Source organism: Notolabrus celidotus, chromosome 22 (genome assembly GCF_009762535.1).
Source record: "Notolabrus celidotus isolate fNotCel1 chromosome 22, fNotCel1.pri, whole genome shotgun sequence".
Taxonomy (NCBI): Eukaryota; Metazoa; Chordata; class Actinopteri; order Labriformes; family Labridae; genus Notolabrus; species Notolabrus celidotus.
In genome coordinates this window covers 25349380-25372226 of record NC_048293.1, presented here as the reverse complement: position 1 = coordinate 25372226, position 22847 = coordinate 25349380, and the positions used below count along the sequence as shown (strand labels likewise).

General features: G+C 42.3%; 2 protein-coding genes across 3 annotated transcripts in view; both read right to left on the bottom strand.

The window, feature by feature from the left end:
* Positions 1-541: 541 nt before the first annotated feature.
* rpia (ribose 5-phosphate isomerase A (ribose 5-phosphate epimerase)) lies at positions 542-10082 on the bottom strand. Its single transcript, XM_034674751.1, has 9 exons — positions 9523-10082; positions 8115-8175; positions 7661-7716; positions 7297-7356; positions 7041-7105; positions 6872-6940; positions 6106-6247; positions 4809-4908; positions 542-3728 (listed from the first exon to the last, which is right to left on the bottom strand). The coding sequence occupies exons 1-9, from the start codon at positions 9649-9651 to the stop codon at positions 3631-3633; spliced, it is 780 nt and encodes a 259-aa protein (XP_034530642.1). The 5' UTR covers positions 9652-10082; the 3' UTR covers positions 542-3630.
* An 8174-nt stretch (positions 10083-18256) lies between these two features.
* slc4a11 (solute carrier family 4 member 11) overlaps positions 18257-22847 on the bottom strand; it is a 158525-nt gene continuing 153934 nt past the window's right edge. For both annotated transcript variants that reach the window (XM_034675881.1, XM_034675882.1), the window contains exons 19-20: positions 21436-21605; positions 18257-19182 (exon numbers count right to left, since the gene is read on the bottom strand). In XM_034675881.1, coding sequence (XP_034531772.1) covers positions 19116-19182; positions 21436-21605 — 237 coding nt within the window. In that variant the 3' untranslated portion in view covers positions 18257-19115. The remainder of the gene's footprint in view (positions 19183-21435; positions 21606-22847) is intronic.

Below are 22847 nucleotides of genomic sequence, written 5' to 3'. Positions count from 1 at the left end.
GCTGGATTAAGAGTGTACTTTATTTTCTCAAGCTTGAAAAGATTAGGCTGACCCTGAGAGGTAAAGCTCATATCTTTAAAAGAAATCTGGGATCCTTTTTTATCTTCTGTTGATAGCTCAGCTTGCTGTATGTCTTTAGATTGAGCATCATCATGATATGTCTTACTATGTTTAGATTATTGTTTTAATTTGTTTATTTTTAATATACTTGCTTTTTGTCTTATGGTCTCCATTTTTGGAGTTTTATCTAGTTAATCTGGAGGGAGTGTGTGTCAGGGTGGGGGGTTATTTGTTGTTTTGTATTCATATGCCGTCTGTGTCTCTTGTACCAACCTCTAAGTTTGGATGTGATTGTTTTTCCATGTGAAAATCAATAAACAAAGTTTAACAAAAAGAAAAACTGCTGCCATAGTCATACTTTATTGGTCCATTGATTGTTTGTGCCCTAATATGTCAGAAACCCCCTTCCACAACAAGATATTGGCAAAAAGACAAGAATGCAGTTCGCACTGACTCATCAGAAAATCAAGAAGTCACTCTGTTCTCTCATTTTGGTCCTTTATTGGTTTACAAGAGACAACAGTACCTTCACAGCAGAATCAGTATCACAGTCAGTTGGTAAAGAAAGAAAGAGAGGGGGAAAGAAATGCTGGTGAGAAAAATGATCCAACATGAAGGACAACTGACATTGGACCCTAACTGAGCTGTACATTCAGAGTTCAGTAAACTTTATCTTCTGAGGCTGACTCCACCTCATGTGAAGTAGAATATTAACCGTACCTAATAACAAACATTATGTTTGTTCTGTTTCTCCAGAGTCGATGTTCTTCTGTCCTTCACAGCTGGACGACATAACGAGAGATGTGGAAATCAAAGCGTCTTTAAGGCAAAGTGAGCAAAGTGAGCAGCTTCTTTTCAAAATGAAAGATATGGGAAAAAATGAAGGAATCAGAATAAAAAATGCTGAGTAGTTCGATGAAAGTTAGTGTAAACAAAAACAGCATGAGTATTTAAATCTCTAAGAATGAGTTCTGCTTGTTTCTGAGGAGAGGAGGGAGATAAACTTCACAGAACAGAACAGAAACATCTCAAACAAAGTGACCAAACGTTCAATAAGTCACTGAAACAATAATCTAATCTTTGGGATGAATCTTCTGTCTACACTTACTGCATGTTCAAACATTTAAATACTCAAATATCCCCTCTCCTGCGTCTGCATGATGAAGCTTTTCACCTCAAGTATCAGACACGCTGAGCTACAGAATCTATAGATTGTGCTACATCTGATTCAAAAGAGACTTGGTTGTATTGCTTTGGCATGACAAGGCACATTAGAAATCCTCGGGGTGCTATTGGTTCAGATTCGAGCTACACGAGTTCATAAGTTAGTCACGTCTTTGTAGCACAGGTGCCCATCATTACAGTGAGATACGATGCATGTCTTCTATGAGTTTGCTTGGATTAAGAGACGTCATGCATGTTACTTACAGGCACACGATGAAGCAACACGGCAGAAGGAGGTACGTGCATGCAAGTACAGACATTCAAAGGTTTGTTACAGAGAGAGAGGCGGCAGACTGAAACATGTGGCTTCACAGGAAACAGACATCGCAAAGAGGTAACCAGAATATGAGCCAGTGATATCTGCTTTTATACACTGAAATCAAACGTATATATGGTGTTGAAAAAGACAAATAAAAAGATTCAGTATACAGAATTGCTTCCTGATTCAAACCCTCTGTGCAAATCTACTTTTAGAGGGAGTTCATGTGTGATCAGGGGGCGGCTACATGATCTGTTACATCGCCACTCAGGGGTCAGAGAGCTGCTGAGGGACGAAAGGTGACAGAAGACAAGAGAGGAGACAATTTAAGGCTGATTTCTACTTCTGTGTCATCGTCCCTACGCAGCAGGGGCGGACATACAGCAATTCTCTGTAGTAGCTTGAGGGCAGTGTGGTCTCCCTAACCCCTTTTTGACCAATGCAAACCTGGTTGTAGTTCCAGGCTGGTGCTCGCGCTGGTTTGGAGCTGGCTGAACTTGTGAACCAACTTCGTACCAGTTCGTTTTTCTACCCGCTCGTGGAAGAGCCACGTCAGGACATCACTTCTACGTGAACTTTCCCTCACAAAACAACAATGGCGGACAACGTAGCATGCTTCCTGGTGTTCCTCCTGGCTTTTCGTAATCACATGATGTCCCAATGAGAACTTATCCCCTAATGTAAGCGGGTTGCGGTTCCAGACCAGCAGAGAGTTGGTGCTGCTCTGGAACCAGTTTTCCTGGCCGGGCTCTGGCTCTCTTGCAGTTGAAACACAAAAAGCTGGTTCTCAATTTAGCACCGGCTCCGAACTGGCCCTGAAACTGCCTAGGTGGAAAAGGGTTGCCTGCTTCCGGCCCCACTACGATCTCTGTTTACTTTTCCACAGTGATTCAGAGCGTGTTCTGTTAATCTACATCATACAGACATGATTACATGAAGAATAGAGAGGTGGAGATGAAATACACGGCCAATGACACGCAAAGTTACATTTTGGAGGAGATGCACGTCAGCTACATGCGGAGGTACGGGAGCTACATGAACCTCCGGCATAGGTACGCCGTCGATTTGACGCAGAAGTATAACTCAGGCTTTAAGTTGCACTGTGGTGCAGAAGGTGAAGCCTCTGGTGTTGCACTGAAGATGCTTCAGAGCCGTCACAGTGAGAGGACGAGTTCACCTGATGCTGAAGTGAGATGCTTTTAAACCTACAGCTACGTTCTGCATCTGTCATGTTTCATTTCTCTAACCATGTGTGCAGATTTCCTCACAGCCTGCTTCCTGCTGCGTGCTGCACGTCGATACATCACACGCTGTAACGTTGGATTATCAGAGCTACATGTCTCTTTTCGAAGCTTCACACCTGCACCACAGGGTTCCCTCAAACTGTCAGGGATCTCATTAATTTTGGGGACATCTTGCTGTTTAAATTAGCATATTAATTAGAAAAATTAAAAACTTCTTTGTGGAGTAGTATTCACTTCATCGACGCCCTCCTTCTACGCTCTAATTAAACAAAAAGACTTGAAGGCATGTCGGCCCGCAGCGCTCAGAGCTCTCATTGACGAGTCGACTTGAGCGAGCTGCAGCCCAGCACATGAAAATAACGTGATGGATGATTATGAGCTCTTTAACGGCATCATTTTGTTTAATAAGACTTCAAATAAATCTCAAGGCACACCTTAGTTTCATTCAGCAGCACCGCAGTGATTGAGAACCACATTCAGTCTAATCCACTAATTACAGGAAGAGCCAACACTCCCAGTGAGACCGGGCAGAACCAACCGAGCAACAATTCAAAGTGATGAAAAAGAATCAGGCATCAGAAGCTCTTGATTCTCCTCAGCAGGCACTTTGAACCTCGCTGAATTACAAGCACCACATGCAGGATGAGGAGAATCAAGGCGCGCTCTGGTGCGTGTGTTTTTTTGAGATGTGTGAAAGTTTCAGCTCAAGTCCGGTTCTGCAGGAGGAGCAGCTCAGTGCAAACGCAGTCCGAGACCGGGGTGCAAACCATGAAGACGGCACTTGCGGGAGGAAGAGAGGTCGCAGGGATGAAGGGGTGGGGGGGGGGGGGCGAGGCGGATCGGTCAGTTCACAGGAAGATCCCGAACCTTCACGGTCCCGTCCTCCATCCCGAAGTACGCTCGTTCAGCCATGCCGACGAAAAGCCCCGTGTCCACCACGCCTGAGGACGACAGAGAAAGAACTGATGAGTGGACCACAAAGAAAAGATAAGCCGTTTTTTGACCAGAGGAGCTTTACCCCAGAACTACATGCGTTTCAACAAGGGTCTAAATTTAGTTCAGGGGTAGATAATCTCCCCCTCTAAAAAGCCCCTGCTAGGGGGTAGTACTTTTCAAAGGTCCCAAGACTTTCAGGGGGCGGGGCCTGCAATGTTGAACGTGTCTGATTAGTAGATTAACCGCAGTGTTTTTATTCCGCCCACCGTCCACAATAACATCACACACATCTGTGATTCACTTGATTTCTCTTTCTTTCATTAGTTTTTATTTCTTCTATCTTTTTTGTATGTGTGTGTACTTTTCAAAAGAAGAAGCTGTGATTCTCTTGATTTAGCAGCTTGTAACAGTAGTCTTCTCTCAGCCCACCGTGAATGCGTCTCTCCTGGTGTTACAGTTTTAAAAGTGACCCTGTAAAGTGGAGACCTTCAGCTGAACGTGTCAGTGTTTGTGGTGTTCACAGCTGTTGAAACACAGAGGGAGTTCCTGGGAATGCAAACTAGTTTAGTTTTTATTAAGATTTCAAAATATCCTCATCAGATATTTAATGATGGTCTTAAGACGTTTATGGGGGATGCATCCGGCTGAGAGTCTCCATTTAACAGGGTCGCTGTTCAAACCAAAACACCGGCCGATCTCTGCCACGGCTTTTTGAGTTCAAAAGGATTTTAAAGCCGTGTTGAAACGTCTTTGCTACTCGCGCTTATCTATGCTTCTATGGTGTCATCTGTGATGAATGGCATTCGTCTTTGTATTACTGCCCTCTACTGGTCTGGTGGTGTAGTGCATTTACTTTTCTTTTTTCTCCATGCATCACTGGCCTGATTTGCACAATCTACTCTGGACTTCAGTCCGTGGTCGAAACGCAGACAACAAAGGGGGCCCAGGAACCTTTTAGTTCCGGATAAAGTAGTTCTTTGGGCTAAAGGATCCCGGAACTCTTGGTCGAAATGCACCTATACACTTTTAACGGCCTGCTTAGATCATTCAGGGTGATTAGTCTCTACCTGTCCTACGTTTCTCACCTGGGATCATCTTGATGGCCGTGTTGACTTCCTTCCAGTTCTGAGCGTGCTCAAACTTCCAGTCCAGGATGAAGTTGCTGTTGTCTGTGACCACCGGACCCTGAGGGGGACAAAACAAAACTTAGACCCTGGAACTTAACAGCAGAATCGATCGCCTTGTCACATGTACGCTCTCCTGAATATATTGAGAAACTTTAGGGGAGATGAGTCTAAGGATGCAAGACAGATGAAGCAGGTAGCATGACGTAAGTAAACTCTGGTCTTGTAAAAACCCTACAGCTGTGTGACGATGACGGTCTTCAACAGACTCGACTAATAAGAATCGTCATTTGAGGATCAATCAGGTCCTGTTTCGGTGACTTTGTTGCACGCTGCGGTAAGAACACAGAGGTCTCAATAAATCTGCAAACAATGCTTTTGTTCAAACTGACCCTGTCAAAGTTTAAGTCTCTGTAAAGCCTCTCTGAGCGGAGCTGAAACCGTTCTTTTCCTTGATGTGAAAATGACTTTCAAAGCGGTTACAGTGGAAAGAAACGTCTGTTTGACAGTTTCAGGCTCAACAGTCAAAAGAGAAAATGTAAACAACACAGAGTAAAGAAAACAAACCTGCATGTTGGTCGTTGTACGTTTTCTCTCCCTCACTTTTCATAAGTCTTCCCTTTAACCAGCCCTGTGGAGTTTTCCTTTAACAAACTAACTCCATGTTTACTTTCAGTGGAAGTCCCTGAAGGCCTGTGTGTCCACGAACTCTTACTAAAGTGTGGACTTGTATTCTTTGTATCCTCTTTGATAGAAAAACAGGATCTGTGACGGAGTTTAAATCATGCATCTTTCCTCAGATGCTGCCTCTGACAGCCGAAACAGTCACACGCAGAGGCTCACACTCGTTCTGTAAGTTTCTACTTTCTACCTCACCTTGTTGAAAGTGATTCTCTTCCTGACTCTTACTGTCACTCCCCCACTCTCTCTCCCTGACTCCCACTCAAAAAGTCTCCAGAGCTCCTCTAGGAGGTCAAAAATTGCATAGGGTGCCTTTAAACTGAAACCCACAAGTTCCAAAAATGGAGGATATTGAAGATCTTACTCTGAATTTATTATTTCTCTTTGCAAATGTGCAAACGTTACTTAAAGTGTAAAGTTTTCTTTCGGACATTCTGCATTAAAAGAGCAGAAAGTGTGAAAGAAAACAAAGTAATCATGAATGTAGCAATTATCTCTCTGTCTGCTTTCGATGAGCTGATCCTTTCTAGGAACATCGTGTGTCTCAGCTTCACGATCCCACGACAGCTCTACTCACTGCTTTACTGACGGCCATCCGCAAGTTGGCCTCCCCTCCGAAGCGTTTGGCAATGATCCTGGACACGGGAACGTACGCCATGGGGATCACCTCGATGGGTACTCCCTTCTTCCACTGCTGGCCCAGAGCTTTGGAGTCTTTCCTGGAGGAGAAAGAGAGAGAAGTTAGATTACTTTTTAAAAATCTGTTTCAGAGAAACTTCAAAATTCTGCATAATGAATGCAGAGAAAAGAAGCCAAATCTGGATCCACATTTTGATGCAGATTAAAGCTCAGACTTTATCCTAAAGAATGCCTTCTAACAGAAATGAATATGATGAATAAACAAGCTGCTGCAGCAACTCAGGTAGAGAGGTGGGAAGAATAACACATTCTCAGAAATGTCTCAGAAACATGAGAAATGTAAAGCAGTGAAGTGGCAGCTGGCTATGAGAGAGCGGGACAACAGTGAAGGAGGCCCCTTAAATCCTTTTCAGATTCTGCAGGGCTGAGTGAAACCCTGAGGCCCTGCATGCAGAAACCTTTGCTCCTTTGTTTGGTGATTTAAAATGTCAGCTGCTTCAAACTGAGACTTTAAAATGTGCACAACACAACAGACAAAAAAATGATGAACAGAGAAAATTCAAGATGTTTTAAATGCAGCCTTCCTGCAGAAACGAGCATCCTCTCTGTAATCTGATATATAATCATTTAAAAACATGCATCTCTTTTCCTTTGCCTGCCCTTTCTTTAGTATCCAGTGTCTACGTACACTCGAGGGTACGAACCTGTAGTCGGCAATGACGACAAAATGTTTCGCACACCCGGCGACGATCTTCTCCTGAGTCAGGCAGCCTCTGTGAGAGGAAGAGAGGACGCATGTGAGACAGAGGATCTGAGGACACAGGATCTGAGGACACAGTTTAACGTCTGCTGTGCAGGTTCAGAGATACTCACCCTCCACCTTTAATCAGCGTGAGATCCACGTCCACCTCATCCGCCCCGTCAATCGCAACGTCGAGCTGTGTGCAAAGAATGTAAGGGCTCAACAAACCAACCTTTTACAAACTGCAACATCCCTCCTGCAGTTGGAGTTGCAGTTGGAGTCGGTGTAATTCAGACAGTGCTCTAAATCAAGCTGACAAGGTTGGAGATCGGGGGCCTTCCTCATTTCCGAGGCTTTCAGATTCATTTGTAAAGGAGCTCATCATACCTCAGGGTGCCTGTCCAGATCCGACAGCGTGAGGCCGTGCTGCAGAATCAGCTGACGGGCCTGTGGGAGGACGAGGGGAGAGGGGATGTAAGCACCACAGGAACAGCAGGAGAGGCAGGGGAACACAAAAACAACACAGACAACAAGCTATGAAACATCATTCTGTAACTTCAGAGAGTTTCTAGATCAGAGATAGTGCCTCTTATCTGGTGTCATCAACACATTCAGAGAAAAGAATCCATGCTGTGTGGTAATCAGCTGCAGTGTTGCACCACATACTGTTGCTAAACTCTCTGTTACTCCAGCATGAACCAGATCACATCTCATGGTGGAGGACAAGAGAGCCAAGACGTGTCACACCAACCTGGAAGGAAGTTGGCACACACACGATGTTGAGTTTCTCCTGACGCACTCTCTCCGCTGGAACAGACGACACACACACACACACACACACACACACACAGTTTAAAACTCTATACTCTGCACATGTTACTCATCAGGCATCACAAGCTCCTTTAGCATATATTTCACAGTTTATCTCTTCACATTTCGCTACTTTATGGATCTCAATTTGGATTAAGATTGCACAATTATTTTTTCAGACATAACAGTAAGAGCACAGAGAGAGACCTGAGATCACAGAGTGCTACCTTGTCATTGTTGCACTCACATAATAACACCATATAACACAATAACTTAAAGTAAACAATAGAAGAAGCAGAGATCCTTCTTCTTTGTAGTTTAGTTTGTTCAGTGTGAGTTCTGATGCAGCAGCTGTCTCATGCATGCCATTTAAAATCTGATTTATAATCACTCACCTAATCTGTCCACAGCATAGACGATGGTTGATCCGCTGCCCACACCGACCACCTGGTTATTCTGGTGAAGACAGACAGAACTCAGAATGAATGCTGCTCATGAAGTGGACAGACATATTGTTTTTCTTAGAGGTGGGCTGACGGTGAAAGAAAATCAACAAAATAACTCAAATTGAACTTTCAGAATTTTTTTAACAACTGAAATACCACAAAAACAAAACTTTACAACATAAAGAAACTTCAAGTGATGCTAAAACTAATACAAACTGAACTTTAACTTCACATTTTCACAATACAAAATCTTATTACAGCTTTTAAGTGGAATCATGTAGATCCTCCAAACATTACTCAGTGGATTAAAGAAGTCACTTTATCAGCTGCTTTGGAGGAAATAACCTGTTCCATCACAGCTGTTTCACTAGACCGGAGATCCCTGGTTTAACTTTGTGATCTGTGATCAGGCTATATGTGACACCTGACAAGAGAAGAGTTGCACCTTCAATTTGCAATGTAACATGCACAAATTGAAGGTGCAACTCTTCTTGTCATGGCATGGTTTTGTACTATGTGTTGTTGTACTCTAGTGGGGTTTTTTTGTTGCTGTTTGACTAAATAAGAATAAAGAAAAAAGAATAACCAGAGTTTTCTACAAAGATAAAATAAAATAAAAACTTAATAAACAAAAAACAAAACAACTGACAAAACTTTTACAACCTTGCAAGTGATGGATACAGGAAGTAAAGGTGGATATATTTGATTGCATGCATGTATTCACAGAAAGAGGACAGCTTTACAATCAACACTTTATATATTATCTAAAGGAGTTACATTAGAATCTTTAAAGGTTGCATTGCTGTTATTATATTAAACTGAATGCAGCAGACTGAGAAACAAACCTCCTGCTGCAGCCTCCAGCTTCTAAAACACCAACTGCGACTTTAATATGAATTGTGCAAAACATTACAGCAACATTATAATACTGTAAGCTACTGTTTCTAATGCGAGCTCCTTTAAATCATGCAGAACAGAAGGGTTTAGTATTTCTGTATCTCTTAGTTCAAACTCCACTGACAGGCATGCTAAAGGCTAAAGCATCCTGTAACATAGTGTTAGCATGTTTAGCCCTTAATACTGCACAGACTATTCCTGTACATGCAGACATAACATGCAGACATAACACCACAGAGTTAATCTCTGCAGTATGGAGCAAGTTAGATAATAACACAGCCAGCTAGCAAACACTTCCTATACAGCTCCAGCTAGCTAACTGTGCTAACATGCAGCCTCTGGTCATACAGCTACAAATACAGATGTCAGTGTTTTAACTTCCTCTCTTCAAAGTGTCTGTAAACATATTAAACATATTAAACATGTGAGCTAACAGTGATGGTGATAATGATCCTCATACCTGGACGTGGTTGTCCACAGCAGCGTACGCAGCCAGCTTCTTCGCCTCCTCTGCCATGTTGAAGGAGCGACTGAAGACCAGCACGTGTTTGCGGCTGCACAGAGCTGCAGCGAGCCTCCAGGAGAACATCTCAGACCTCAGACCTCTATCTGGGGTTCCCTCCAGCCTCCAGCCTGCCTGCTGCCGGAAGTTGATCCATGCCCGCCATCTTGCAAAACATGGCAAAGCTCCAGAGGATTGTTAGGGTTTACAAATTAACCCTCTGAAACATGTTAGTGATCTTAACACAGAACAAAGAGGGTGAAGTGTGAACATTAAATACAACAAAGTTAAAAAATAACTTCAGTCTATAAAATAAATGGAGTTTTAGAGATTCTGATAATAAACCAATTCATCTGGACCAGGGGTTCTCAAACTTTTTGGATCCAGGGACCCCTTACTGGTGATAAAACTGTCCAAGGACCCCCTCATAACTGTAACACAGATTAAACACATTAATGATCTGTCATGATCAAAAGCTCTGAGATCCGCTGCTTTATAGTTAATCAGAAGAGCCTCTCTCAGTGCTCAGCCCCAGCTCTGCTCACAGCAGAACTTTGTTTGTGAGGATATAGGATTCAGGTGATGGAGGGGAGGCTGTGTATCGTGGCTTCACCTGTTCCTTCTGAGAGGGTTAGGGTTCTTCTCAAAGACCGGGGAAATACTCACTGAGAGGAAAAATCAGATCAGCCAATCCGAGCTGAGGCATCTGATTTTTCTGAATGCCAACCTGAGGACATTAATGTTTGGTCCAGTTTGGTTCTGGTTCTGTTTGATTGAGTTCGGTTCCGGGTCGGTTCGGTTCTGGGTCGGTTCGGTTCTGGGTCGGTTCCGTGTCGGTTCGGTTCTGGTTCGGTTCCGTGTCGGTTCGGTTCTGGTTCGGTTCCGAGTCGGTTCGGTTCTGGTTCGGTTCCGGGTCGGTTCGATTCTGGTTGGGTTCTGGTTCGGTTCTGGTTGGGTTCTGGTTTGGTTCCGGGTCGGTTCGGTTCTGGTTCGGTTCCGGGTCGGTTCTGGTTCGGTTCCGGGTCGGTTCTGGTTCGGTTCCGGTTGGGTTCTGGTTTGGTTCCGGGTCGGTTCGGTTCTGGTTCGGTTCCGGGTCGGTTCGGTTCTTGTTCGGTTCTGGTTCGGTTCCGGTTCGGTTCTGGTTCGGTTTGCTTTAGTTTGGTTCTGGCTCTGTTTTCATGAATTTGGTTCTGGTTCTGTTTGCTTAAGTTTAGTTCTAGTTCTGGTTCTAACCCGAACCCTAATCCTAACCCTAACCCTAACCCTAACCCTAATCCTACCCCTAACCCTAACCCTAACCCTAATCCTAACCCTAACCCTAACCCTAACCCTAACCACAACCCTAACCCTAACCCTAACCCTAACCCCAACCCTAACCCTAACCCTAACCCTAACTCTAACCCTAACCCTAACCCTAACCCTAACCCTAATCACAACCCTAACCCTAACCCTAACCCTAACCCTAACTCTAACCCCAACCCTAACCCTAACCCTAACCCTAACCCTAACCCAAACCCTAATCACAACCCTAACCCTAACCCTAATCCTAACCCTAACCCTAACCCTAACCCTAACTCTAACCCCAACCCTAACCCTAACCCTAACCCTAACCCTAACCCTAACCCTAATCACAACCCTAACCCAAACCATAATCACAACCCTAACCCTAACCCTAATCCTAACCCTAACCCAAACCATAATCACAACCCTAACCCAAACCCTAATCACAACCCTAACCCTAACCCTAACCCTAACCCTAACCCAAACCCTAATCACAACCCTAACCCTAACCCTAATCCTAACCCTAACCCAAACCATAATCACAACCCTAACCCAAACCCTAATCACAACCCTAACCCTAACCCTAACTCTAACCCTAACCCTAACCCTAACCCCCTAACCCTAACCCCCTAACCCTAACCCTAATCCTAACCCTAACCCTAACCCTAACCCCCTAACCCTAACCCTAATCCTAACCCTAACCCTAATCCTAACCCTAACCCTAACCCTAATCACAACCCTAACCCTAACCCTAACCCCCTAACCCTAACCCTAACCCTAATCCTAACCCTAACGCTAACCCTAACCCAACCTAACCCTAATCACAACCCTAACCCTAACCCTAATCACAACCCTAACCCTAACCCTAACCCTAATCACAACCCTAACCCTAACCCTAACCCTAATCACAACCCTAACCCTAATCCTAACCCTAACTCTAACCCCAACCCTAACCCTAACCCCAACCCTAACCCTAACCCTAACCCTAATCCTAACCCTAACCCTAATCCTAACCCTAACCCTAATCCTAACCCTAACCCCAACCCTAACCCTAACCCTAATCCTAACCCTAACCCTAATCACAACCCTAACCCTAATCACAACCCTAACCCTAATCCTAACCCTAACCCTAACCCTAATCCTAACCCTAACCCTAACCCTAACCCTAATCCTAACCCTAACCCCAACCCTAACCCTAATCCTAACCCTAACCCTAACCCTAACCCTAATCCTAACCCTAACCCTAACCCTAACCCTAATCACAACCCTAACCCTAATCCTAACCCTAACCCTAACCCTAATCCTAATCCTAATCACAACCCTAACCCTAACCCTAACCCTAATCCTAACCCTAACCCTAACCCTAACCCTAACCCTAATCCTAATCCTAACCCTAACCCTAACCCTAATCACAACCCTAACCCTAATCCTAACCCTAACCCTAACCCTAATCACAACCCTAACCCCAACCCTAACCCTAACCCTAACCCTAATCCTAACCCTAATCACAACCCTAACCCCAACCCTAACCCTAACCCTAATCCTAACCCTAACCCTAATCACAACCCTAACCCCAACCCTAACCCTAACCTAACCCTAATCACAACCCTAACCCCAACCCTAACCCTAACCCTAATCCTAACCCTAACCCTAATCCTAACCCTAACCCTAATCCTAACCCTAACCCTAACCCTAATCACAACCCTAACCCTAACCCTAACCCTAACCTAACCCTAACCCTAATCCTAACCCTAACCCTAACCCTAACCTAACCCTAACCCTAATCCTAACCCTAACCCTAACCCTAGCCCTAACCCTAATCATCTTCCTCTGAAAACCTTTTTATCTTCCTTTAATGTTTTATTTATTTATTCATTTATTTATTCATTTTTATTTTTTCATGCATTTCTTTTAATTACGTGCACCTGCATTCTTTATTTAAAGTGTCTTTTGAAGTTTTGGAAAGTTTAACAATCCAAAAATCCCAAGAGACTTAAGGGTTAAATAATTAAGATGAACAGAATATAAACAAACATTTGTGTTTGCAGTAAATTATTGAGAACTGGTGCAGCCAATTCAGTTCCATCCTTCCAGATGAGAGTCATGTGTTTTCAATAGAACGAGCATAAGACATTAATTTAACTCTGTAAACTGGCCCTCCTGAAGTCACTGTTGTCTCTTCTGGCATGTTTTTACTTTCTCAGCCTGAAAGCTTTACAGACATGTATTCATTTTTAGAGCTACACATTGAGGTGTGTTAACTTGTCTGACTACAAAGCCTATTTTTTACTGAGTGAGAAAACCAGGCATTTATTATATTAAATCTCAAGCATCTGAACATGTTTAAATGTCTGAATGTCAGGAGATATTTTTTATACTTGGTAAACTGAATACAGACTGGATTTGACAATAAAAGTGAGCTCTCAGTGCGACTCTTGTGATGATTTTTGATGCTAAGCTATGCTGCTTTTTGGTTGGACCCAACAAATATCAAGGTTTGATATTCTAATGAAGCATGGAAAAAATGTGCAGGAAGTTATCTAACTGTTGTATCTTATTTGCAATAACTTAAAGCTGCTGTGAGGAACATTTGTTTTGTATCGACTCTGGCGCCCCCTTGTGGACAAAGTGATACCTCTTACCTCCAGGCTCGATTACTGCAATGCCCTCCTCATCGGGACCCCCATCAAAAATCTCCACAAACTCCAACTAATTCAGAACACCGCAGCCAGGATCCTACTCAGAGTCAGAAAACACGAACACATCACCCCAGTACCCGCACACTTCACTGGCTTCCCGTCACCGCAAGAATCAACTACAAAATCGCACTCATCACCCATCAGTGCATCTATGGAAACGCCCCACTCTACCTAAAAGAACTCCTCACCCAGCAAACCCCAACCCGGAACTCACGCACTCCACATCAGAACCTCCTCCACCCTCCCAGAACCAAGCTCCGGACCATGGGAGATCGGGCCTTTTGTGCTGCTGCACCACGTCTGTGGAATTCCCTGCCCAGCCACCTCAGAACCCCACAGACTGTGGATGCTTTTAAAAAACATTTAAAGACCTTCCTCTTTAAAGAGGCTTTTAACTGATTTTAAGTACTGCTTTTAAAAGTTTGTTTTTACTGTGTGCCTGTAGCACTTTGAGATTTCTAGAAATGAAAAGTGCGTTATAAATAAAATGTATTATTATTATTATTATCTCTTGTCCTGTACATGCAAAAGTAGTGTTTTCAACAAAAACCTCATCCTGTTGTCTTTTAACAGTCAACTTTATCAGGCGATGTGATTATTTTTCATGAGACATTAAAATAAAGGCTGTTTCAGAAGCGAGATGTCCATCATCTGGTCTGACACCTACCCCCTCAGGGCGGTTTCAGGCATTAAAAATGACAACAGAGAAGGTGTCAGTGTTGCTGCTGATGGTCTTGTTTGCTATTCAAGGTCATAAAGAGGCATCAGTATCATTTTCAGTCTGTTTCTCAGCCACTTCAAAACTCCTCATAGGGCCTTTAAGAACATTTAACTTTACTTTTCATGCCAAATTTCATAGTCCTTATTAGATAAAAAGGAACTCACTGTCCAATTAATATTGAGTGTTGGCCTCAGGATAATATTGACCCAAGTTGGGAGTTAAAGAAATGGGCAGAGGGTCATTAATGACACAAATAATCCTCCTCTGAAGACCACAAATATACACATCAAACTTCAGGTTCAACGTGTCCGACAGGTAACTGAATAAACACAAGCAAAGACAAATATTTACATCACTACTACTTTTTATTTGGCAAACAGCTTGAGATAGTCTCTCTTTTTCAGTGTACAGTATATATATATACTATAATAAACCAACACATTCTGTTTGATAACCATTTTTTTCTCATTTTTACATATTACAGCTTACAAATATAGCTGATCTTTTTGACAAAATTACAGATTCTGTTTGACACCTAAATTATTATGCTATATAAAAATCCACACATCTTTACATTCATGATTAGAAAAAGTAGGCTATATGAAATCAGGAAAAGAAAAGAATAAAGAAAAAACCAAAACACCACAGTACGCAATTTTCAAACAAATCCAATTAGGAGGGGGGAGTCAAGGTGTCACAAACAGAGCAATACGCCGCTCACTCTGATCCAATGTCAAGTCCTCTGAGAGAAGTTTGCTGCTATTCCAAAATCATCAGTACAGAGAAGATATCAAGGAACAACAACAATACCGTCACATAAGAAGAAGAATGGTTCCATCTCTGTACCAGGTCCAAAGTTAGAAACTAATACCTTGCCATGGATTATAATGGAGGGTTGATAGAAACTAAACTTTGCATTGCAAACTGTACATATTACTTCATACCTCACAATCTCTCTCTGTTCTGTCACTAGTGCTGTCTTAAGCCTCAGTCCAGGGATTATGCAAACGCCGCCGCCACCGCCAAGCTTTCCCTTCATGCTTTGCTATCTCGGCATGAGACGTCTGCTTAAATCTGGACATCTTTCTCACATCTGTAAGACAAAAGTTGAACAAGACTGCATGAGGGAGCTGCCGTTTGGATACTGGGAAAGCAACTAAACTGGGATCAAATCCAGCACTGGGAATGCCTCGCTTGTGGACAAACCCTATTTTCCCTTGAAGTGTGCACTAACTGAAAGTGGAGCTGTTTCTGTAGCACAAAGATGGACTCTGAGAAGTTGCTGTGAGAAAAGTAGAGCTGTTTTTTTGTTCCCCTGGGAAACCCGAATCCCCCCAGTGAAGTGAAGTCCTGTTTGTATACACAGTATTGCTGAATATTGAGCATTGCATTCGGTTTATTGAGACGTTACGGCTTGACTTGCTACTTTTTTTTTGTAGGATACATGACCATTGGCATCACATTGTATCAAAAACCCAGATGAGCCATGCTTGAAGCAAACCATTGCCTAGAAGTTTTAATTTTTTTTTTTCTCTTTTTGTTCTGTAGGTAACAATAATCTCTCCAGACATCTGGATTATTACATGACAACGTTTGCAAGCATTGATCTAATCATAACATCTAAAATAGAAAACAAGACCAGATTATTCTAGAACTCATCTTTGAACACTTGTTCACAAAGTAAAACTAAAACAGGGATGCATTTTTGTTGAAACCCAAAGCCCACAAATTACTTCTTTAAGTACTTTTTTTTTTTTTACCCTCTACCTAACTTTCGTTTTTCCCAGCAATGCACCAGAACTGTGTTGGTCTTTGACATGGAGCTGGAAGGGACTTTGATATGTAAACACGGCGACAAAGCCCAATGTAAGACAACACACTCAAAAACACAACAATCAATAAACTGTGGAATGTACAACTCCAACTCTAAAAACGTCTGGACGCTGTGTTGGATGTTGGGAAACAGATTTTGATGGTTTGCAAATCATTTAATCCCAATATTTAATGGAAAGACGACATATCAAGTGTTGAAACTGATGCTACTCTTTCATGAAAAACATATAGACTCATTTTAAACTTGATGCTTGCAGCAGAGACTAAATTCTGAAAAAGTTGAGTCATGCTAAAGAAACACTCTGAAGAACATCCTCCTACTAATCAAGGTAATTTGCTGCAGGTTGGTAACATGACAGGGTAAAAAGGGCATCCCAGAGAGCCTCCGAATTTGGGCTCTCATCATCTGCAGTAAATAATATCATTAAAAGAGTCAGAGAATGGGGCGCTGGTGGCCTGGCGGTCTAAGCGCCCCACATACAGAGGCTACAGTCCTCTTTGCAGGGGTCGCCAAAAAAGAGTCAGAGAGTCTGGAGACATCTCTGCACAGAAGAGACAAGGCTGGAAACAAGAACTGGATGGGCCTTGAGCAGTACTGCATCAAAAGCAGGCATGACTCTGTAGTGGGAATCACCACATGGGCTCAAAAATGCAGGTTAAAACTGAACCATGCAAAGACTGAGTAACCCATATTTATATATATTTCAGATGGTTTGAATCAAAGTGGAAAACTGTGCTGTGGTCTGATGAATCAAAACGTGACACTCCTTTTGGAAACCACAGTGTTGTAGTCAAGACCACATTAACCGAGACCAAGACATGTCCGAGACCAGAGTGCACCGAGACCAAGAAAAGGCGAAGACATTTAGGGATCGAGACTGAGTCAAGACCAAGACCAAGGCAGGGCGAGACAGAGTCAAGACCAAGACCAAGGCAGGGCAAGACCGAGACAAGACCAAGACCCTATATATCAATGAAAAATCATGATGCAACAAACAAGGTTTGGTTTTGTCTTTGTTGCTTTTCTTTTGACTCCTTAAGTTTCGTTTTTTCTCTTATCACAGTAATGACAGGGACAGAGTGCATCAGTGGGCCAGGCTGGGGCCAAGGGTGTTGTCAGAGGGACACATTCAACCCTGACAAAGAGACTGAGAAGGGCGAGGACCGGCTGAGAACAAACTGGCAAAACATCAGTGCATCCCTTTATACTAGACATATATACTACTGTGTACTAGATCAACATGCAGACTGACAGCAGCTGATTGGATGTTTACACTCAACATGAGTCCCTTAGAGCTCTAAGGGACTGGAACCAAGTGCCACACGCATGTGTTCCGTTCGATACCGAAGCTTTTTTTATTGTATAATATTATTTTGGTGTGGAAGGGGGGGCCACAGGGGGGTCTAGGTTCAGTTTTACAGGGGCATTGGCCCCTTTTGGCCCCTCCCCAGAAGGTGTGGTCTCGACCGGTCTTGATATAAAATACGAAGTCCGCCCAGTCCGAGACCGAGACAAGACCGAGTAAACATGCTTTCGATTCCGAGACAAGACCTGAAATAAGCGGCCTCGAGACCAAGACCGGTCTTGAGTTCTACAACACTAGGAAACCATGTACGCCCTGATATCAAATCCAAACTGAGCACATACTTTTCATAAAACATCGATTTTTTCAGTTTCAAAATAAAGTCTAAAGGATTTGCAAACCTTCAAAATCTGTCTCCAACATTTCACACAGCGTCCCATCTTTTCTGAAACCAAGGTTGTAAAATAAAAACAGAGGAGGATAGGTCTCTTTCCAGTTCAGGGTAAACACACAAATTCATCATCTTGCACTTAAAAGATAAACTGTCATGATAAATAAATATTCTATTTCAATTCAACCTAAAATACTTTTCATATATTGCCATAATATATTCTAATATATTTATAATTTGATAAAGATTTCACTAGATGTTTTGGTTTGTGCTGTCGTTCTAAATAATTACAGTTCTTATATATACCTGTGGAATGTGTTCTTTAATTCAGCTTAGTTCCACCGGAGAAAAAAAAATGAGGTTTTCTGAAGAGCTGGCAGGAAGCTAGATGAAGGACGGGTCAGGAATGTGTCCGTGACAAACACACACACACACGCACACACAAACACACACACACACACACTTTTTTTTTTTTTTTTTAAATCACACACACTTTCCTTTTGTCCTCTCTTTAATGAACACAGACTTGAGTTGGAATGATTCTGAACGTAAATATGTAAGTGTCCTTCATAGCAAAAGGGGCTATCACAGCTAAAAGGTGCAGGAATGTAAAGGTTTCAACACTGCACAATGACAGGAATATAAAAGGTCTTCTCTGCTCTGGTCTAAACGCAGTGTTCTTACTAGTACATGTACTCGTGGGGAAGTATTTAGGTACTTATCAACACAGTGTAAGTATGTAAACGTGACCCGGATGACGGCGTAAAAACACAATGTGAGTGCAAAGTGTCAGAAACAGATATTGTTCATACTTACATTGTGCTGTTACACCTTTCTACGTTTCTACTGGCAGCATTTTTCTTACTTACACAGTACTAGTGAGTACTCTAAGCACTGACCCATAGCTTAAACACACAGAAGAATACACTGCTGTAAAATGGTAGCATAAAATGTAAAGGTGTGAGAGGAGAACATGGAGGTATATGGCACTGAACAATCTGACAGGGTTCAAACAGAGGTGTAACAGGGAGTTCTGGGCGGTCCTGTTTTGGGGTTTTTTTCCTCAGAGAGGTGCGGTCTGTCCATGTCCCGAAAACATTTCCCTTCATCTCTCCTCCGCCTCACCCGACTTCCCACATTTCCAGTGCTTCACCTGTAAGAATGTTCTTATCAGATACAAAAATCTAAACAGTCGGTATTTCTTCTTCTTCCTTTTTTGCTTCCGTACAGTTTTGCATTGAAAAATATGTTTTTTTTTCTCCTCATCTCTTTTTTCTCTAACGCTGGACGTCTGCTTCCAGAACACGCCGATCCGTCTGTAGCTACATGTGTTGGGCATCCATTATGTCCAAGTATTTGGCCTCAATGATATGAGGAAGCACGTTGTTCCTGCACACAGAAAGCAGAGCTGTTAGACAAGAAGCACAGAAAACACACAGTATTAACATGTCAGACTTTATCAGGACGGATCCATCACTTCCTGCTCGGTCACACCTGTAAACAAGAGAGCACCAACCACACAGTGCTGCCATTAATGCATTATATCAACAACTAAACAATGCATTACATGTAAAGAGTAAAAATCTTGAATTTGACAAATGTTGCACAAAGAAGCAGGAATGCAAACGGCACAAAGAGTCTGAATGTAAGAGTCTGTTAATATTTAAGACTAATGTGAAGCAGGAGCCTTGAGAGGCTTTAGTAAATATGATCTGATCAGAAGGAGGAAGTCACTAGTGAGTGTGTGACGAGCAAGAACCAGTTCAAGACCCACATGGAAACAAAGTCAAGGTTGACTTGAGTTAAGTAATGTCTTCCTTTAGTTGTGTAAATAAACGAACATGAGAAATGTTTCTAACTCAAACTCAAAGGAGAAGTTTTGATGCTTCAAGATAACAAAGCTGCAACATTTCACATTTAACTGTTGGCTCCACATGATTTTTTTTACACCTGTTGCTCCGTCTTCTTGTCTTTAAAGCTCTGTCATTCACTTTTTAACTTTATTGGATCAACATTATCTTTTAAGTCTCTTAAGTTCAAGGTCTTATTAACTGTTTTTAAGTGTTTAAATGGTCTGGCACCGTCTTATTTATCAGACCTTGTACAGCCTCACAGTACTTCCAGAGCACTTAGGTCATCTAACCAGCTGCTCCTGGCAGTACCTCGGTTCAGACTCTCTACTCGTGGGGACAGAGCCTTCTCAGTGGCGGCCCCAAAGCTGTGGAACAGCCTACCTTTCCAGGTTAGAGCTGCACAGTCTGTGGATCACTTTAAAACACTACTGAAAACCATATTTTCTCCTTGGCATTCAGTCCCAGTTAAACAAGAATCCTTGGCTTCTTACTTCTTTACTCTTTTTATTTCCTAAATTGAGCTCTTACTATTCTTTTACTGTTTTTATTTATTGTTATATTTGTGTATGATTATATTGTATTTTAATATCTGTACAGCACTTTGGTCAACTGAGGTTGTTTTATAAATGAAGCTTGACTTGGCTTAAGTACACTGCATTAATAAACAATCGATTTCTACAAGTTGCAAAAATGTGAAACTTAAATTCAGCAACTACTTCTCTTCTTTTTTTTTTTTTTCAAGTTATATTTTTGGCCTTTTTGCCTTTATTATATAGTACAGCTGAAGAGTGACAGGAAATGTGGGGAGTAGAGAGCGGGGGAAGACATGCAGGAAACGGTCAACCGGCCGGGAATCGAACCGGCGACCCCTGCGACGAGGACTGTAGCCTCTGTATGTGGGGCGCTTAGACCGCTAGGCCACCAGCGCCCCAACTACTTCTCTTCTAATTGGTCCGTTCTTCTCTAAACTTTGCAAGCATGATGACGAATGAGCCTTTTCAATTTTAACTCAAGCTCAGTGTAAGTGGAGAGAGAAAAATGAAGAAGTTACTCTCAATGTAGTCAAAATGAAAACAATCGGAGGGGTGAGGAGAGGAGGGGAGAACGGAGTTAAATCAATGTATTAGCTCGTCAATACAATCTCAGAAATCTGGGCTTTGGCTCCACACTCGAAGTTGGAAATTGGAAATTGCTGGAAATAGTCCAAGCAGTTTAATCCCTGTTGTCAGCACTGATTAAAGTGACACCTTTACACCTTTCAGAGCTTTTAAATGTGCTTTAAATGCATTTAAAGATCATGTGACAATGTACCCTGAAAGTGCAAGAAATTGAGGTTTACTCAACCTGTCCAAAGTCTGACATGGTCCAGTTTGATGCAGCAGGAGAAGGCATGATAAATGATACTGTGAATCTACAAATATCATCTATAATGTACTACACACATCTGCTGTAAGAACACCGTGTGTGCAGAAAATCTGCAGCATAGATCATTTATATCTCAACAAACTAAACTGCCAGATGTTTCCAGATACAACTCAATGAACCTCTTTATAGACTTTAAATATGTGATAAAGGAGAGTAGAATTGTTCTGGATGATACCCAGAGACGGGCTGCTCACACTGATATTTGGTTTTAGCAACAACAGAATGCGTCCCCGGATCTTCCCTTGCCTGAGACGTGTTTTCATGTGGAGGCAGATTCAGGTCACAGCACTCGTCACCTGAGTGTCATCCTGCTTCAATGCACTTGAGAAATTCATTCTGTGAGACTTAATTGCCGCGGACGTACCTGATTGGAATAAGCATGATCATGAGCAGAGGGAAGATCATCTTCATGTACGGTATCGGGTACATGCCAAACGTACACAGCACCAGCAGCTGCATCATCTGCAGGAAGGTGAAGTAGTGGATCTTTCTCTGGGGCACTTTGCGGATGTAGTGGGTAGGCGGGTAAGACGTCTGCGAGAGGTGAAAGAAGGATCAGGACAGATTAAAATACAATCTACCCCGAGGTTCTTTTTCCCTCTCTGTCCTCATGTCTCCTGTGGTCTCACAGAAATGACTCAGGGAAGTGGACAGCCCACACATCTCTGAGAGGCGCACTGCAGCTTTCAGATCACAAATAACATTGAGCTTTCAGTGCTGTCTCATAAAGAACAATAAGAGTATTTATAACAGGGAGTCTCCTGTGAGAGGAGAAGCTGCTGATATTATTTTACACCTGCACTTGATAAGATCTGAATGTAAAAATAGACCTGTCTTTCCAGTCTAAGTAGAGCTGCTGCAAAAAAGGAACTAATCTCCCCACACTGATCAGGTGTCAGGTATGAAGCGTCTCAACAACAGGGGCTGAGAACAATTCCACAATCTCAGTAATCACCTGCAATCATTCAGGAACATGATTTATCTGGAGCACGCGAAAACAAGACTCTACAAATCCCCGGGTCCCTCAGCTGATGTCTGTGAGTGTGTCTCATCAAACAGAATAAAGATCGTGTGTCATGAGACTTCTTCTTCTTCTTGGTGGAAAAAGAGCGCTGTATCATCCTGTTATAGAACCTTAGATTTTATGAAGACTTTGGGTGTTTATCTTTAGTTTGGAACATCATTTTGTTAGTAGTAAAGTGTAGAATGAATTAAAAATACCATATTAAGATTCAAAGGTTTTTTAGCAACAAAAATATTTTTAAAAATCTGAACTTCATGCTATTTTCCATATGTCTGTTTAAAGAAAAATCCACCGTCCTGTCATCTGAATGAAGGCATTAAAAGACTGAAAAACGAATCTCTAAATTTAAAAAATCTGTCTTAGGAGAGCATTAGGTAGTGAGTCATGAGTATCTGTTAACAGAAAGTACATCACAGCTGTTTTGTAGACATATAACACTCCTTAAAATGTAGACTATGTGCTTTATAACACATGTATAGTTTACAAAATCAGCCCCACATAAGAAGAAGAAGAAGAAGAAGAAGAAGAAGAAGAAGAAGAGGAAGAAGAAGAAGAAGAAGAAGAAGAAGAAGAAGGAAAAGAGAAAGAGAAGAAGAAGAAGAAGAAGAAGAAGAAGAGAAAGAAGAAGAAATAGGAAAGAGGAAGAAGAAGAGAAGAGAAAAGAAGAAGAAGAATAAGAAGAAGAGAAGAGGAAGAAGAAGAAGCGAAAAGAGAAAAAGAAGAGGAGAAGAGAAAGAAGAAGGGAATAGCAG

What these genes read in the sequence shown, in the direction of transcription:
- rpia (XM_034674751.1), bottom strand. Translation starts at nt 9,651, where the DNA reads ATGTTCTCCTGGAGGCTCGCTGCAGCTCTGTGCAGCCGCAAACACGTG. An exon ending in CTGTGGACAACCACGTCCAG is followed by an intron (nt 8,176 to 9,522) that starts GTATGAGGATCA and finishes TGTCTTCACCAG; the next exon opens with AATAACCAGGTGGTCGGTGT. An exon ending in ACGCTGATTAAAGGTGGAGG is followed by an intron (nt 6,941 to 7,040) that starts GTGAGTATCTCT and finishes TTCCTCTCACAG; the next exon opens with AGGCTGCCTGACTCAGGAGA.